Genomic DNA, 18,227 nt, shown 5'->3' on the forward strand with positions numbered 1-18,227 from the left:
GGACTGGGCCGGGAGCCCTAGGGAAGGGAATGCAGTGACCTGGAGGCAGGGCTCCCTGAACACTTCCTGGAGCCATGGGCTGCACAGCTCTAGACTCCCACAGGAGAGAGAAAACACTGTTTTGTTTTAAACCACAGGTATTTTGTAACTCAGTTACCTTGCAACTTAATTCCAATTGAAACAGCTTCTTCCCTCCTTTCAAACACCAGAAACTGCCAGTGGCCACTGCTCAACAGAACTAACACCATGCCGCTGGCCCCCCTCCAGCCTCTGCTGCCCTGGGGGAGCCGGGCTCCCCGGGGAGCCTTTCGTGTGGTTCAGAACCAGAGCTTCCCGATGAATCAGAAGGCTCAATGGCGAAAGCCATAAAAGTAACTCCAGCAGAACCCAAACCTGATGGTGAAACAAAGAAAAGTCTAAGTACCTAACGGATGGTGCCTGCCTCCCTGTCTCCCGCTGCCTTTCACTGGGAAAAGCCGTGGACTGTGGTGGCGGCCAATGGCAGCTGCTTTGGTCACATGCGGTGTCAACTAAGAAACGCCTGCAGGAACTGGCCTTCAGGAGTAGGCACACAGAAACCACCTTCTACTGCAGAACCTTCCATTCTGCCTCACCCCTCACACACAGGGCCCAGTCCCACGAAGGGCTGAGCAAGGACCTCAATGACACTTCAGGGAACCCAGGCTGAGGTGGCCACGCTAGAAATAAAAGACATGCTAGAAGGGACTCAGGTGACAATGTCCCCCACCTGGCCTTCTGGGAATAAAGTCCTAGGAAGAGCCTCACCAGTGAGAGCCCAATACCATTTACCTGCAGTGAAGGCAAGGAGTAAAAATTACTTTTTAAAGACTGCTGGAAACTTTCTCAATTATTGAGACACATTCCTCCTTCCCCTACAATAGAAAATAGCTACCTTCCTGCTCTACTTCAAGTCCATCAACACTGTCAAATGGCAGAGCTCTTGCAAAACCAGAAGAGGAAAAATGGGCGGAAGACAGCGTTTTGTTTCCTAGTCAGGCCTGGGAGAAAAGGATACCAAAGTTAGACAGTGAAAAAAATCTGCTCAAGTCCCAGCACCAACAGGGTCACTGGGTCCCAATCAGAGCCCAATGCACAAAGGCGAATTAACTAGAAAAATTAGTACAAGAGATCATTTAATGTTCCTGTGATCAGAATCTCAGTTTCCACTACTATAAAATTAAAGCAATGCCCCTAGGTCCACTGGGAGGATTTAATGAAATTTGTATGTAAAGGGTGCCAAGCAAAGGGAGGAGAGAAGTGTCTGTTCTAAGGTCAACAGAAGAGCAAAATAGTAAGGATTCAAACTCTGAGTTCCATGAACTCTACAGAAGCCAGTCAGGCTAAAACAAGGCTAAAAGGTGTCTCTTTTAGAACGTAATTTATGGGGGGGGGGGGGGAGAAGCAGGGGTGGGCAGACCGCCTCCAGCTTAATTCAAGTGAGCTGGCAGCTCCAGGCTGCACTCCACTGGCACAGCAGCAAAGGAGCAGAAGCCTCCCTTTCGATTCAGGCCAGGGAATTTAATTGTTCTTAATTATACAGACGCCACTCATATGCAAATAGTGCATGAAGGGTTTCCCTTTTAAATTGTAATTTTGCTTTCAAACTCTTGAGGCACTGAAGTGTTACTGCTGAAGATGTCACTGAAGAAAGAGTGGCCCTGCGGTCACTCAGGCCCCGGGAGAAAGGCCCCTCTTCACTGGCCTGCCCTCCCTTTGTCTAGCCCTGCAGACTGTTATTCTCCCACTGCCAGGCCTGCCCCGGTCTTGTTATCCAGCCCAGTTCTTCTCTAACAAACACCTTGCCCTCTCTTTCCAGCATTCTCCATTCCTGGACAAAGCACAGCACAAATCAAGCACAGACTCCAGGGCCCAGCACAGAGAGAAGGGGAAGCCAAGATCAGCTGGTCCCCATGTTGTTTTATCCATTCAATCTTTACATCAATGAACAACGATTCCAAAAGAAGTAGAGCTCTCCCATAGAAATTGTGTTTTGAAGCTAATAATAGCAACATGGAAAAAAATGCTGCCAGCAAGTCAATAAAAGGAAACATAACTGTCATGTGCAGCATGACTGCAACAAAAAAATATACAAAGGAAAATGAGAAGGCAATTGCCAGAACGTTAACAGCAATGTTAGGATGGGGGGGCTAGCATAACTGGTCCCCCCCCCCCAGTTTTCCTAAATTATTAAGTGATTTGTATCTTTGAGAATATTAAAAACTTTTGGAGTTCTGTTGCTTTCACAAAGCTCAAGAGCAACAGCAAGTACATTCTTCTTAACTAATACAACTTGTACTTATTTCTTTGTATTGATTCAAATAACACATTTCCACATTTACAAGTAACTTAAAAGGTAACAAAAGTTTCAATTCTGAAACACTTACTTATTACTTTTGTTTCACGTCCCTAACTCGCTGGTTACTTTTCAGGCTCTCCGCCTCCACCAACTCTTTACACTTCTTGTCTTTCCCATCTACACTCACTCACTTGCTGATCTGATCCAGTCTCCAGACTCTAAACATTACCTGGAATTTACACCTCCGGCCCAGCCGTCTCTCCAGTCCCAACAGCCAGTTGCCCAACCACAGGCTGATGGGGAAGTCTAAGACTTTTAACAAAAAGACTAGACCGTACCACAGCCCATTCCATCACTAGCCATCCTGGCTCAGTTGTTCAAGCCAATAATCTTGGAATCATCCTTCACTGTATTCTGCCTTACACTTCGCATTAATCTACTGGCAATCGCGTGAGCTTGGCTTTCAAAACATACCCAGAAGCTCACCACAGCCACCAGCTCCACCCCATCCAAGCCACATCATCTAACCCTCATCTCACCTGATTTCTTGACTGTCGACTGCAGTGGCCTCACCTGGCGTCTCCCTACAGTCTGGGCTCCACATGAGCCATGGCAGCCTTGTAAAACCTAATTCAGGTCACGTCACTGCGCTGCTCCAAAGCCCGTGATGACTCTCCATTTCCAAGGTCTCACAGGAAGGCCACCATGTTCTCCCAATGACCTTCCCAACTTGACGTGTTTGTCTCTGTGGGCTCTCCTACCCTCCTTGGTACATGTTCTGCTCTAGCCACATCCTCTTCTGGCTGCTCTGTGAACACGCCCGGTGTAAATTCCCACCACAAAGGCCATTGCACTGGCCATTCTGTCTGGAACTTTCTTCTCCCAGATAGCTTCATGGTGAACTCCCTCACCTCCAAACCTTTGTAAAGTCTCACCCTGACGTGACCAATGTGGGGATAAAAGATCCAAGAGCTGCAGACAACATCCCTAAATTCACTTATTCCTAAAGCCAGCAATCCTCCTTTCCAGGTTGGAAGAGCTAATACCTTTCATTTAGTACTTAAGCTAACGGATCGGAATCTGTCACTTGAAGCTGAAAAGGTCCCAACTCGTAGTGAGATGAACCCAGTAACTATGCATGAGGTTGGGTCCAGGAAAGCAGGTAACCTTAGGAACATTAAAATTAAAATACATTGTATGACTATTTATGAAAACCTGCTTTCTGAGAAACAAGATGATTCCGAGAAAGCCTATATTAATCTGCATCCCACCAAAAAAAATGGGGGGTAGTGGCTCTTAAAAGTACAAACTACATCTTCTTTATAAAAGAACCAACAGCTACTTTTAAGAGACAGACATGTTCTAAAATTAGATTATGGTGACGGCTGCACAACCCCGCAGATATACTTAAAAAAACAAAACAAAACTGAAATGCACACTTTAAATGGGTGAACTGTATCGTGTGTGAATTATATCTTCATAAAGTTGTCCAAAAAAAAAAAAAGGAGAAGAACCAAAAGCAGCACCTACACCAGCTTCCAAACTGAAGGCTTCTGTCAGAAGTCAACGTAGGAAGGGGAAGAGGAGGCCCTTTCTGCAGCCGCATCTTCTCAGACATGCAGCCATACAATCTCCACCAGCTCATTTCCTTTCTGTGCGCAGACGCCTCGTACACATAGTGAAAATGCCATCCGCAGATGCCTTTCATTAGCGGCCGTCCACATTTCCCATCATTATGCAGCACTTTGTAAGCTGCAGTTAATTCCTGCCTATTATCCAAGTGCAAAATCATTCTGCCTAATTTTAAGCAGCCGAGCAGCTGCAGAGGAAGAACAGCTCTGCCCTGCAGAGGAGGCCCATCTGACATACATAATAACCCCTGCTGCTACAAGGACTCCAATCATCGAGGGCTAATCAATTTCAATCAAAGAGGCACTATGAGACCAGAGAACGCCGGTGACTTTCCTTTTTCATCTGTTAGCACAGACCTTCAAAAAGCCAGCATGGGAAGGAAGACGAAGAGAAGGGCAGAAATCAGGACTAGCATATTTGGGTTGTGTTTGTTTGTTTGTTTGTTTGTTTGTTTGTTTTGGGGTGATGAAAAAATCCAGTAAGAGCAGAACAAGTGCTTACACCCTGACATGCTCTGTCCCCCTGCTCTCTCCATCCCAATATTAATCTTCATGGATGTGTGAGCCCTGATCTTTAAACCACCTGGCTCCAGTGCTCAATGAACTCCAAAACGACTAAATTATTCTGAATTCGCCAGTTCTCCAAATAATCCCTTGACCTCTCTTCTGAGGAGGCATTTCCGTATTTTAAATAGCTTCCATTGTGGCCTTCCTTTAAACAGAGATTAAGAAAATATACTCACTGTACCTTATACATCGAAACAGGGTGCTATATTGTGAAAGGCCATTTTACACAATAAAATACTGTATATAAAGTATTCAGTTAAATGTGTAACTCTCATTACAAACTCAAGTTTTATTCTGTATTCAGTAACACTTTCAGAATGTAATTCTTTCCTTTAGTAAAAACAAAAGAGGGAAATCCTGTACACCCCACACTAGAATTACGGCCACATTCTGGCAGTAATTACAGAATTAATCCCTTTACATTCAAGAAAAGGTAAATCCCCTGCAGTGGAATCTTTAAAAATGTGCAGCGCCTCAATGCTTCCTCCCTTTCAGAAAGGCTCATCATGAGCTCCACCTCAGAGTCAAGAAATTATCTGGTCCACTAGTACCCAGTCTGGCCATCTCTGCAAGATAACCAGGGCAGCGTTTAAAAATATGGATCCCCGGACTCCACTAGTTCTTCCCAATTCATAATCTCCGTGGATAGAGCCTGGACACCTGCATTTCGAGAAGAGCTACCCCACGGAATTCCACTGTCCTTGCTCCCATTAGAAAAGTAGGAGTGTGAGCGTTTGGGAGCCACAGATCCATTCATCCATCATCCATCTGTTGCTCATTCCAGGATCCTTCCAGTGGATCCTCCTGTTTATAATGCAGCGCATTTTCATAACAAAATTCTGCAGCCTCACAGAGAGCCAGGGTGCAAGAAACAAGCTCACTATGTTAAGCAGAAAGGGATGGTAACAGGGAATTTGGTACTTATGTGATCATTGAAAGGTTCAAGGGAGCACGCTCTACAGTGGGCCTCGAGGAAGGACTCCCAGCACAACAGGGAGCCAGCCTCCAAGGCCACTGGTGCCCCTGTCACATCTGTCACATCGGCAAGGTGGGGCATGCCAGGAAGCTGCCCTGGAACTACTGAGTCAGGGACATCCTGTCAGCTGTGATCCCAGGACTTGGCTGCTGCCTGTGCCACCATCCTCAGGCCTACGCCAGATAGGCACTAAGCTGAATCGTAGGAAGAAGCACTCTTTTTGCTACACTCCAGAGGCTGAACTCACGTGAGTGAAATATGCTTCTGATGCTACTGCACTGGAGTGGTCACCAGAGCCAGCGTGCCAGCCTACCCTCAACAGAGGACCTCGGCTCTAACACTGACCGATGCAGCATTCGCTTTCAAGCCGTCTCTACACCACTGAGTCTCCCAAGGTTACTTCCTCTGGCCTTTCTTCTCTCCATTTCCCCTTCCTGTGGGGGCACCTGCTAATTCAGATCCTAGCATTATGTTTCCCCGAAAATAAGACCTAGCTGGACAGTCAGCTCTAATGCGTCTTTTGGAGCAAAAATCAATATAAGACCCAGTTTTACATTATGTTATATTATACCCGGTATTATATTATATTATACCTGGTATTATATTATATTATATTATATTACACTATATTATATTATACCTGGTCTTATACTAAAATAAGACCAAGTCTTATATTAATTTTTACTCCAAAAGACGCATTAGAGCTGATTATCCGACTAGGTCTTATTTTGGGGGAAACATGGTACTGCACACAATGACATCTTTTGAATTTCTTCTTCTTTGATTCAACTCCTAACGTACGCTGTCTAAATGTTCTAGGGTCCTGATTTTTTGTCATCCAATAAACTGGCTCTTTGCCCCCAAATCCTGTCACTCATCAAATTAATGACACTGGAACAGATAGAATACAAAATATACTAACACCACCATTGCTGGAAAATTCTAATAATCACATTATCAAGATCTGTTCAAATGCAACCGGCATTTTTGACACGGTCTTTTCTGGACCATATGTCCCACATAGCATTTGGTGCTCTGAACGGCTAAAAGCCCTGACCACAGGAATTAGTCTTCTCAGAGGAGCAGCAGAGGCCTAAGAAAAAAGAACAGGAGAGACGGCAAGAATTCTAGGTGCTGCAAGTAGAATATTTGACACCAATATAAACTATAAACTACTCAGATTTGAAATAATCATGGTTGTCCCTTTTTTTTTTTTAAAGTGTATGTGAGGTCTCGTGAAATGAACATATGGTAACATCTTGTGTGACAGCCCACAGAGTCCATTTTTGCCATCAGATCTTGCTTAAGACAATATACTGTGTGACTTCAAAACAACGGGGCATATGTCAAATACAGAAACTCTCCCAGTTACCTGGATAGGGTGGGGAGTGGAGGGAGGTCTTTACATTAAATGAAACCATTTCTAACACAGGCAGTCAGGCCAGAGAATACACCACAGGTTAACATAAGATGCACATATACTCTTAATTTCTGAATTTATTTTCTCCTATGAGTAAACTACTTTTACTCCTGGATTTAACTTTGGTATCATATTTGTGCTTGCATAAAGATTTTCTCCCCCCTGGGATTGTTTTCTTTTCTCATTGGTCTTTCACCTTTGTCAACCCACTCCCTTCCAAAGCAGCAGCATCTGTTCTTAACTAAAGCGTCCACATGGGCTTCTTACTTTACATATTCACTTTCAGTAACTAGAAATAAACCCACTGAATTTCTCTTCAGGTTATGCTGAAGGTGGAAGACGCACACCCACAAAAGCTTGCTAATTTAAGTGGAAATTTTACTTTCATGTCTTTTGTAAAAGGATTTCATCCCACCTACCACATTTTAGAAGCATGCTGTTATGCAATTACCTTAAACAGAAATTTCAAAATAATCAATCATTTCTTTTACTACTGCAAGTAATTACATCCAAGTCCACATGGAACAGAACATTTCCATCTTCTAGAGATGAAAGTCAAAAATTCACGGACATTAGATGAAGTGTCATTTCTCATAAGTACCAAGATAAAATCAATCACAAACTATCCTGGAAATCACCAATGAGCATGGAACAGAAGGCTGATGAGAGGTCTCTGGAGCTCTCTGGACAGTGGGGAGTAAAAGCCGTGGAAGATTCTTCCTCACCTCTCAGGACCCTGCCTCCTTAATACAGAGAATATAATCCTCCCAGACCAGACTAAATCCACAGTTTAGTGTATTTGCTTCCTTCCTAAGGAGCAAATATTCAAAGCCTGGTGTGATCTACAACATACATCGTCAGATAAGAAACAACCGTGAACATTTCTCTTGAGTTTCAAAGTGTATCCTCTCTCTATCCCACACTCTCCAAGGGAGGGGCAGGCTCCCCCAATCCTAACCAAATCCCTTGCCTCCTTATGCTACTTCTATTAGAATTAGAAACTCTATGACTGAGGTATACATTTTAACTGCTTTGCTTGATACAGCGACTTTGATACAAACATTATGAGACAGGTCTGGGAAGGGAACCCACAAGAAACAAGACAGGGTTTCTTTCACACAAAGTAAGAGGCATCAGAGAAAATGGAAGTGAGAAAGTTATTTCCTCTGTAAGTTCTAAAGTCATTTCTTCCTCTACTTGCTTTTAAACTGATGCTTGTTCTTACCTTGTTTTTAATTGTTTTGTTCTTTTTAAACTTATAGATTTCCCCCTAAATTTCCACAGGTGAATGAGTTCATCTGCGTTACTGCAACCAGACCGTACACTCTATTTTAAAACCAGTGCTCTTTTTTCAATATTTTAAAACATGCCACATAGTTTTCTCCAGTCACTGGAAAAGAATACAGTAAATATAAAACTTATGTTTCTCAACCCACACAAATCTATCAACGCCAACTGCTAGGAGCTCAAATACAGCACTACTCTCTGTTCTTTTTTCATATACTAGGTTCTCCCTATCAATAAATTTCCATTTTTACAACTAAAAACCCACTCTTTGAAGAGGCAAGCTGTAACCTGTTTTATATTATCTACTACGAAAATCTGGAAGAAAGCTGAGGCTACGATATTTCACCCCCAGTTCTAAAACTCCATACGTTTCTATACTGGTCTCCATTTCAGAGATGGAAGAGAACTCAGTAAGTAAATGCACGTCCAGTGCCTAGCAGGCGATGTCTTTCAGCGTGCCAAGGAAATTCAGAACAGACCCAGGGAAAAAGCAGCTGCTCCCAGTAATGGTATAGCTAACACTCTAAAACACACAGGACCCAAAATCAAAAAAGCCTCTAATACTACGGTACCCAAAAGATGAAACGGAAGAGGAACAAATGCAAGGTGGGCCACAAAGGCAGGAAAAACTAACAGTGGCCTGTAAAAGGACGCCTGTCAAATACTTAGACAGTGTTCCATTTAGCACACTTAGCATCATTAAGTATGTGCGTCACTATCCAAATAAGGTGGACTTAAAAAAAAAAGCCATCCAGTGAAGTTTCTTACACAGAGACAGTCCCTGCATTACCTCCACAGGGCACCCCTAGAAACCACAACATAAAGCCAATCATATCTTCCCTCATCTTCCCGAAGGGTTACATCCTGGCCACAGGCACCAAGTAAATCACGGGAATGAAATGTTGCACAAAATCTATGACACAACTTCAGACCCTCTAAATAATGTAAAGTGATCAAACCAAGCCATAACACTGGAATTTGACACTGGCAGTGACCTTATGGACCACAGGGTCTAAGTGTCTCCTTCTTCGGGCCAGGAAATGGAAACTCAGAGGACCACTTGCTGAAGGGTAGGGATCTCGCTGGAAGTCAACTGAGAAACACACCCAGGTCTCCTACCAACCAATCCATGTGCTGCTAGCCAAGTGGAACTTCTTTACAGAAGTCCCTTAAAACAGACGAGACGCATACACAGGCCTCCAAAATAACACATACAGGAAGCCAATAAAAATATAACTCCCATATCACACATTTTATCTGCAAAGAGTATCAGGCATTTAAAAAATCCGTATCTGTATGCTTGTTGTTAGCAACCATTTTTCTTTTTGGCCTCTTTTTAAATTTACAAAGTATTGCAGGAGAAGATTTGGACTGCCAATCGGCGTAACCATGACTTGTGGTCCCCACCTCCTTCTGATTAGAGACTCGGCCTCCCTGGGCACTGGGACGTGCGTGTGACCCAAGGCAGGTCCATAAGAACCCGTCTCTGGACCACATGCCCAGGAAGGGCATTCTGCAGGTGCGAAGCTTTGAGGAGGGCGGTCTAGTGCTGCCAGTGGCCAAATTCCCCACTAGGCTTTCTGCAAGAGGGACGGAAAAAAATCAAACAGAAGTGAAACGTGGGAAAGACAGAAAACAGCCTGGCACAGCTACAGTGAGATGTGCTGGTAAGACAGTCTAAGTGGGGAGAGTGGGCTACTGATGATTTCTGTCCTCTTTGCTCTTTTTTGAATGACCTCATCTTGCTACAACAAACATAAATTTTGTAATGAGAAATGTAATGAGAAAACTATGTCATGAAGTAAGGGCACGGCTGATATTCAACTGGAATGGATTCGCTTTCCTGTCTAAGGCCTTTTCTGATTGGCTGGAACTTTAGGTATCACCCTGAGCTTGGCGTTAAAAAAAAACAAACAAAAAAACACACAATAAAACGGTCTGTATAATCCACGAGGCTGGCTGCAGAGGAACGAGGATGGCAGCTTCTTTTCTGGACATCAATTTTAATTTTGTTTTAACACCAGCTAACTGCAGGTCCTTTTCCACAATCCTATCAATAATAACATGTTACTTATTGGCCACGTGAAAAATCAGCTACAAAACCTGAGACTAATGAGAGGCATCCAAACTCCTTCCAGACCACACTATTCAGCACACTCTTGGCAACTGTTAGCCAATCATCTCTGCAAATTTCAGCCTTTGCATTTCTAAAACCTTAATTCCTCTTCCTCAAAGACTTCCCCTCCTTTTTACTAAAAGTCTTACCTTCAGACTTGCATCAGATTTGGTTTCCTGCTACACTGTGCAGGGCCATTTCCCTTCAGCTTTTAAATTTTTGTTTGTTACACTTCTCTCCCTTCTCCATTTCATTCCTGACACAACCAAGTGTCCCCTACTCTAGCTTTCGGCAAACTGCCTAACCTCATGTCTTATAGAAGGAATTTCATTCAACAGACAGCAGTGGAGACAAACATAGGAAATTCCTAAGTTTCACAAATACGTCTACTTCAAAAGCAACATAATTCTGGCAGTTTTAATGAACATGGTTTGCCAATGCCTGACATAACATTTGGGAATTATATTCACAGGAAACTATATTTCAGGTCTTATTTTGGCACCAAATGCTAAAGGCACAACAAATGCTAAAGGCAAAAATACAAGTAATCCCTACAGTCACACGGTCTTTATTAGGTATTTTCTTAGACCAAAGAAAACACCGTACCATAGAAATATTACACAATGGTTAAGTGAACAGATGAAGCCACAAAACCCTACTCAATCCTGAAGTCCTGTAATGTCTAACCACGAAGCATCAGAGTGGGCTAAGGGAAAGCCCAGGAGCCCTGCAGCCCTGGCAGAGGTGACGGGGATTTCCTTTACCTGGTGTAACTTACCAAAGGTAACCCGAGACAGGACCTCAAGCAAACCCAGAGCAGAAGGTGGTTTGTGGGAAGCGGGAGTGGGAGGATGGGGAGATCCTGGGGGGCAGAGGAGGAGTTGGGAGGAGGGATACAGAAACAGAGTGAAAGATGGGAAGAGAATCGAGGTGAGAATCAAAACGGGCATGGCACAGAAGGAGACATGGGAACAACTACCTTCTGGGCAGGTGCTCCATTCACTCCAAGAAAACATTAAAGGCCGACCAGGGCTAGGGCATCCAGCTGAGTGCTGGGGCTACAAAAATTTAAAAACAACAGAAGGATCTTGATCTTAAAGAACTCCATGTCACAGGGTGAAGACACACTAGAGACTAAAAAATTATGCGGACAGAGCACCGAATGTTCTGGCAGAAGGAGATTGACGGCTGGGGGAGGGGTCAGGCTTCCAGGAAGCTACACCCCACAGGCTGAGTCTCAGCGGACCCTGAGAGCGGCCCCCTTAGCACTGCATGTACCTTCACTTCCATGCTGGGGCCCTTCCTTCCCCTGATATTAGCACACAGCTTTCTTCCCAACCCTCCTACCTTGGAAGAAAAGGGACTACCCTTCTGAGGTCTAATATTTGCACATAATGAAAGCCAGGACACCTATTTACTACAAACTTATGAACTTAGAAAGTTGAAATTAAAGGGCACAAAACAGGAACTCAAAACCCACAAGCTCAAGCTTCAAAGGTGAGAATGTCCCATTTCATAAAAGGCGGTTAAGGGTTCCCACTTCACTGTTCCACATTCTTTCCCCCACCTCCAGGCTGGCTCCTTCATCACAACCCGAGACAGACTCACACTTGATTTCTCACCGTCTCCAAAACTTAAATTCAACAGTTCCCCTCACATCCAAAGAGGAGGCCAAAGGTCCTATCCAGTAAATGTAGGATTTCACTCCATGCTGTTCATTCCGCTTCCAGACGCAGTGTCTCATCAGGAGCACACACACCAGAATAGTAAGAGTTATGTTGGGGTAGAGAATTATGGGATGCTTTTCTTCTTCTCTATATTGTTGAAAAATTGTAAACAAACATGCATTTCTTCTGGAATAAGACCAAGAAATAGAAAACAAAGAACAACAACAACAACAAAAAACCCACTTGCTACAACATGGATGAACCTTGAAGACATAACACTAAGTGAAATAAGCCAGTCCCCAAAGGACAAATACTGTATGATTCCACTCAGAGTAGTCACATCCATAGTGACGAAAAGTAGAAAGGTGGCTGCCAGGGGGTGGGGGAGGAGGAGGGGAAGTGGGGAGTTATTGTTTAAAAAGCACAGGGTTGCAGTTTTGCAAGATGAAACGAGTTCTGAGGATAAATGGTGGTGATAACGGCTCAACAATGTGAACGTATTTAATGCCTCGGAACTGTACCCTTAAACACAATTAAAATGGTAAGTTTTATGTTATACATAGTTGATCACAATTAAAGTAAATTAACCTTTAAAAAGAACCATCCTCGGGAATTTATTGTATCTAAACAAGGCGTTGTCTGTGTTTAACAACATACATGTGTTTCTCGAGAAAGGCACAAGGGTTCTTCTACCTAGCAGGTACAAGGGACACCATCCAAACTAGAAAAACAAGGGGGGACACGTGTACAGAGAGTCCTGCCGGGAAGGCCAGGACCCAGGATTTTCCCAGGAGAAATAGCCACCCCCTTCCCTGCCAGTGATAGTAGTGTCATTACCATCACTCCAGCCACCACGACGGAGAGCAGATCCCTAGCACAGATTCGCCTGAGACTTGTTATCTCCATCCTTACAACCACCTGGAAGAGCGGGTGTCACCCCCATTGCACATGTGAAGAAAAAAAGCCGGAGTTGACTCAAGCCGGAGGTGACTCAAGTCAATGCACCACCAACCTGTGAGCAGTGCTGCCCCCCACTGTGGACTCGCTCCCCACTAAAGCCACACCCACAAAGAACTGGCTTCCCAGGGTAGACTGCAAATCAATTCACCCTTCATTCCTTCAACACACACACACACACACACACTGCACCCCTGGAGCTCTACAACTTCGGTGCACTGTTTTCAGTGCTGGATCCAAAGACCTCGACTGAAAAAGCAGAAGCTACAACCACCCCTATGAAAGGTTCCACGGTGCCTCCTATTAACTAACTCTAAAAGAAAAAGGACTTGAAGCAATGCTCCAATGTTTTGCATTTAGGATCAAACCGCCTCAGTCATGAATCCAGGGATTTGCCTCTGTCACCTAGCCTGCTCAGTCACTGGGGAAAGGAGAGACCCCATGGGGCTGCCCTTTCCTAATCGCTCATCAGTGCTTCTCAAACTTTCCCCCTAAACTCCCCTGACGGAAGGATGAACTGCCCCGGAGATCCAGGCCTTCCCAGTTCTCTGACGGAAGGGTGAAAAATATCTAAAGGCTAGTTGTCTGTTTTTAAGATGGACACACAAACTGAGCACTCTACTCAACCTCTTGGGTTTAACATAAAAATCTTCCTTCCAAATCTTAAGTAAAATTGGTACCAAGAAACAAGGTCCATGTATATATTCAAAGCTTCCAGAGAGTCCTCAAACCCAAGTTGGCTCAGAAGAGGAAGCAGGTCTGGCTGTCGTGGCATACAGAGGTCCTCATAGATGGCCCCCAGATGAATTCCTGGTAAGATTTTCCCCGTAGCAAATGACTGCTGCTTGTATATTTGCTTGGCATTTAGGCACCGGGCTTTACCCTGGCGGTTCTGTTTTCAAGTGCCTCATGTGTAAACTCCCTGTGTTCAAGGGCTGTCACACTTCCCTATTCCTCTACGACATCTATTTCTGTTTCTTACACATAACAGAAGCTTGGTATAGCAGGTTCTTCAAAAAGTCCTTGTGTGAGAGAGTAAGTGTGTGAAAGGAGCCAACAGGCCATCTTCCTAGAGACTCCTACTGAATTTCTGTCTCAAAGCCTGATAAACCTCCCAGTCCCAATGGGGACAGCAGCAGTGTATCCTTCTGCCTGTGGGGTCATTTTTCCTTTGTCCCTGCCATTGACATTGGCCAAATTATGTAGGTACTTAATTTATGTATTGGCTGTAAAGTTACATTTGGCTGGTATATCCTTCCTGTGTAAAACCAGGTATTGAAGTTTAAAATTGCTCATTCTTCATGTTCTAAATGTGTAGACCAAACATCAGACAGGAAAATATATTCAAACTCCTTCCATAGCGATAAAGTCTCTCTGTACTTTTATACCTGTTTTTCTCCTTCGATGATGTTAATGTCACCTAACGTTTGAGTAAAACTTCATAATCTCTGTAGAAAGAAGAAAAAAACCGCGAAGACCTGTCCATTTGGAGTTGTGAGTCTTCACTTAGTATCGTCAAGTGACCCATAACGAAACCAATTTTAACTAGGCTAACTGATACAAATTAGAGTTAAGCTCCTATGGTACCTCATGACCTTATAATGAAATGACATTGAATGAAATGATGTTATTCGAGGACCTGCTGTACAAAGTCTTCAACTTCAAAACGAAGTATGCTAGGTTCACTAAATAATTTTCTATCACAGCTTTTGTCACTTCAGCAGCTGTCACTGAAAGCTTGGCCCCAAGCCAGCAACTCAAAACGACAATATTTACCCATGACATCAGAACTGCTGTCGAAATCCCAGAGGACTTTCCCTACCCAATCTCTAAGCCAAGGACAAAAGGTACCCACACAGCTTCCACATCTCTCCAGCACACGTGCAGCAGGCCCATAACTATTATGGTTCTCATTTTTCCTAAGGCTGTTTGATCACATCACGGATTTAGCAAGTCCTTGACACATACGATCCCCCCCCTCCAGGGCAGGGAGAAAAGTATTCTACATAAAGACTATCAACTGATCACAGGAAATGTAAGAAAGGTATTCAGGAGTTTAATACACAGCAAGTAAACCACAGGTGAAAATCGCTTAGTGGCCATACAGCCACCACAACAAGGCCTGCCAGGTGGCTGCCCTGATATGGAGCAAACTGAAAAGGGCGGGGGGGGGACCGGTTTGCTGAATCAGTAAATTGCTAAGTGTGTCCCCTGCAGTCACAGATTCCAGGCTCTGACATATCGTAGGGCTACTGAAAATAGTGTCTGACCACCAAGTAAACACACACCAGCATATAAGAGGGTGCCAAAAAAACATATACACATTTTAAAAAAGGAAAGAACTGTATTAAAATTGTAATAGTCAATATATACCGGTAACAACAAATGAATACAAGTCATGTGTATATATTTTTTTGGCACCCCCAGTACATACCAAAGCCGGTCCCCTTATTTTTTTTGAAATTGTCATACATAATTTTAATCAATGGGAAATTTCTCAAGAACTTACCCAATGGTCTCTTTCCTCAGGGCAGGCTAGTGTCACTACTCTATGCTTCCACCCTGCAACAGGGCACACATTGCATTTGTCACACACGTTTTCTCTCCAGGACGATCTAAAGCTGAGACAAAAACTAATTTCTTCACTGTTTTCGAGCTTTTCTATTCCACTACCAGTTTCTCAGCTAATGATGTGTGCTTCTTACTCTCCCAGACCTTGCTCGACACTGTGCTCAGCCTCTTCTGATCTCTTTTCTCTTTCTTTGCATTGGCTTTCGGAGGTCCCACCTCACCCCTGGCTGCCACAGCTTTCTGTAACACCAAAAACACATCTCACGGTGCCATTCCAACAGTGCTCAGGAAATGAGACATCTTTATGCGAAAGTGTTCAATCCCACAAGCACGGGGCACAGCATGTTCTAGGGACCCTGTGAGAACCGAACACCTGCTCACTGACCTCGGCTCTAAGCACGAACCTGGCTGCAGTCAAGTTAAAGCCCTGCGTGCTCACCCCAATGCTCCAGGTCTCAGCACTCACTGAAAGCAAGTCAGGAACGTTCTGTCCGACAAAAAGTGTATTGTTTTCTTTTCACCTTGTTATTAAACACACACTCATAGTAGCCTCCTAAACTTTTAAGAGATACGGAACATTAGTAAACAAATCCCCTTGACACCCCATCATCAAGTTGGGCAAATTTTCAAGACATAAAAAACAGGGTTCCAAAATACTCCCAGTCAGTGTAAAGGCTTTAAAAGACATGAGTCACGGAGGGAGTTAAGACAGAGGCTCTCTGGGCACTGAGTAACTTATCACAGGAAATCAGGAAGGTACCAAAATAGATTTTCGACTTCTGGTTAACAAGGTTCGGGAACACATGATGACATAAGCACACATACTGCACACAAAATTAATCTTAACTGTTAAAAGCCTTCAAAGAGTATTTCTTTGACTGCTACCACAGTTTTCATGAGCCTAGTAGGAACCAAGCCTCAGTGGAACAAAAGTCTCTTCGCCTAAAAGCTAAAAAAGATAATGAGCATTCAACTTAGTGGGTTCCATGCCATTCAACTTTGTATTGAACACCTACCATGTCCCAAACGGGCAGATCCAGCTTTCGTGGGACTTGACACTGATTGTGCAGGGTAGGGGGTTGTTCAAGGGAGAAAAAAATGCCCAATGTACTTTACTGTTGAAAATGTAATTGAAAACGTAATCATGTGGACACATTCCTAAGATCCCTTCCAGGGCCTTGAAAAGGACCTGTGCCAGAGAGAATGACAGAAAATGTGTTTGAGTCTGTGCAGGTAGGGGATGGAGTAGGAAACACTTCCCAGATCCAGGGGTGTCCAAGCAAAGATCTGGAGGAAGGAGAGGAGGGAATCTCCAGGCTCAGGAAACTAGTCCAATGACAGAAAACAAAGGAAGACTTCTACCAACTTCATTAATAAATGAATGCACATGAAAACAAGTAACCTTTTTTAGATTAAAATTCAAAAAATTAACAAAAATACTAATACTCAGTGCTAGGAAGTTTGCAGGGAAACTGACAATCCTAAAAACACTGTCATCAGACTATAAACCAGAGCCACCTTTCTAGAGGGCAATCTGGGAATATTTTTCAAAGCTTTAAAACATGCCCAGCAATTTTGACCCAGCAATTCCAGTTCTAGTAATGTATTCTAATGAAATGATTGCACAAGGGTTTAAGATATAGATGCAGTGTGTGGATTTTTTTTCTTTCCCTTTTAAATAAATCCCATATACAAAAGATTTAGATTTTAATTATGGAACATTCATATAATGTACTACAAAGCAATCATTAGAAGTAATGTAATTAGACACAGACACGGAGGGATGCTCAAAGTATATTATTCGGTGGGTGCAAAATTTGCGTTTTAAAAGGTTAAATTGCAAAAACTGCAATTACTTTTGCACCAACCTAGTAAGTTTCAAAACCAAGTTACACTAACTCAAAAAGACGTGCACTCCCACGTTCTAGCAGCATTGTTTGTAATAACTAAGACAAGGAAACAACCTAAGTGTCCATCAGTGGACAAATGGATAAAGAGGATGTGATATACATTACACACACACACACACACACACACACACACCCCACAATGGATTATTCAGCCATTAAAAATGGGCAGAAGATTGAATAGACATTTCTCCAAAGAATATATACAAACGGCCAATGAACACATGAAAAGATGCTCAATATGACTAGTCATTAAAGCAACGCAAATTCCAACAACAATGAGGTCCCGCTTCATACCCTCTATCATGGCTATACTCAAAAAGTCGGCTAATAAATAAATGATGGTGAGGATGTGGAGAAACCAGAACCCTCATAAAACGGTGCAGACACTTTGGAAAACAGTCTGGTACTTCCTCAAAATGTAACACATAGTTACCATAGGAACCAGCAATTCCACTCTTAGATAGATCTACCCAACAGAATTGAAAACATGTCCACACAAAAACCTGTACACCAATGTTCATAGCACCGTTACCGATAACAGCCCCAAATAGAAAACATCCTAAATGCATAGCAATTGATGAATGGATAGACAAAACGTGGTATAGCCACAGCAAGCATGCTATTTGGTAATACAAAGGAATGCAGTACTGATATATGCTACCCTCTGGATAGACCCTGAAAACATTGTGCCCAATGAAAGAAGGCAGCCACAAAAGACTGCATATTGTGTGATTCCATTTATAGGGAATATTCAGAATAGGCAAATCTATAGAGACAGAAAGTAGGTTAGTGGTTGCCAGGGACTGAA

The 18,227-nt window shown here is 43.4% G+C and overlaps 1 protein-coding gene across 4 annotated transcripts in view; it reads right to left on the bottom strand.

Annotated features, from left to right (window-relative positions):
- Positions 1 to 18,227, bottom strand: part of TMEM131L (transmembrane 131 like) — a 145,672-nt gene that overhangs the window by 84,221 nt on the left and 43,224 nt on the right. Inside the window, exon 1 of one of the 4 annotated variants that reach the window (XM_074338418.1) lies at positions 15,448 to 15,751. The exons of 2 other annotated variants lie outside the window; for them this stretch is intronic. Coding sequence is in view for 1 of the 2 variants with exons in the window: in XM_074338417.1 (XP_074194518.1) it covers positions 11,294 to 11,313 (20 nt within the window). In the remaining variant the exon portion in view is untranslated. Of the gene's footprint in view, positions 1 to 11,293; positions 11,329 to 15,447; positions 15,752 to 18,227 lie in introns of those variants that run through there. One more of the 4 variants, XM_074338417.1, reaches the window with a different exon arrangement.

The sequence above is a fragment of the Rhinolophus sinicus genome, linkage group LG07, assembly GCF_036562045.2.
Source record: "Rhinolophus sinicus isolate RSC01 linkage group LG07, ASM3656204v1, whole genome shotgun sequence".
Classification (NCBI taxonomy): domain Eukaryota; kingdom Metazoa; phylum Chordata; class Mammalia; order Chiroptera; family Rhinolophidae; genus Rhinolophus; species Rhinolophus sinicus.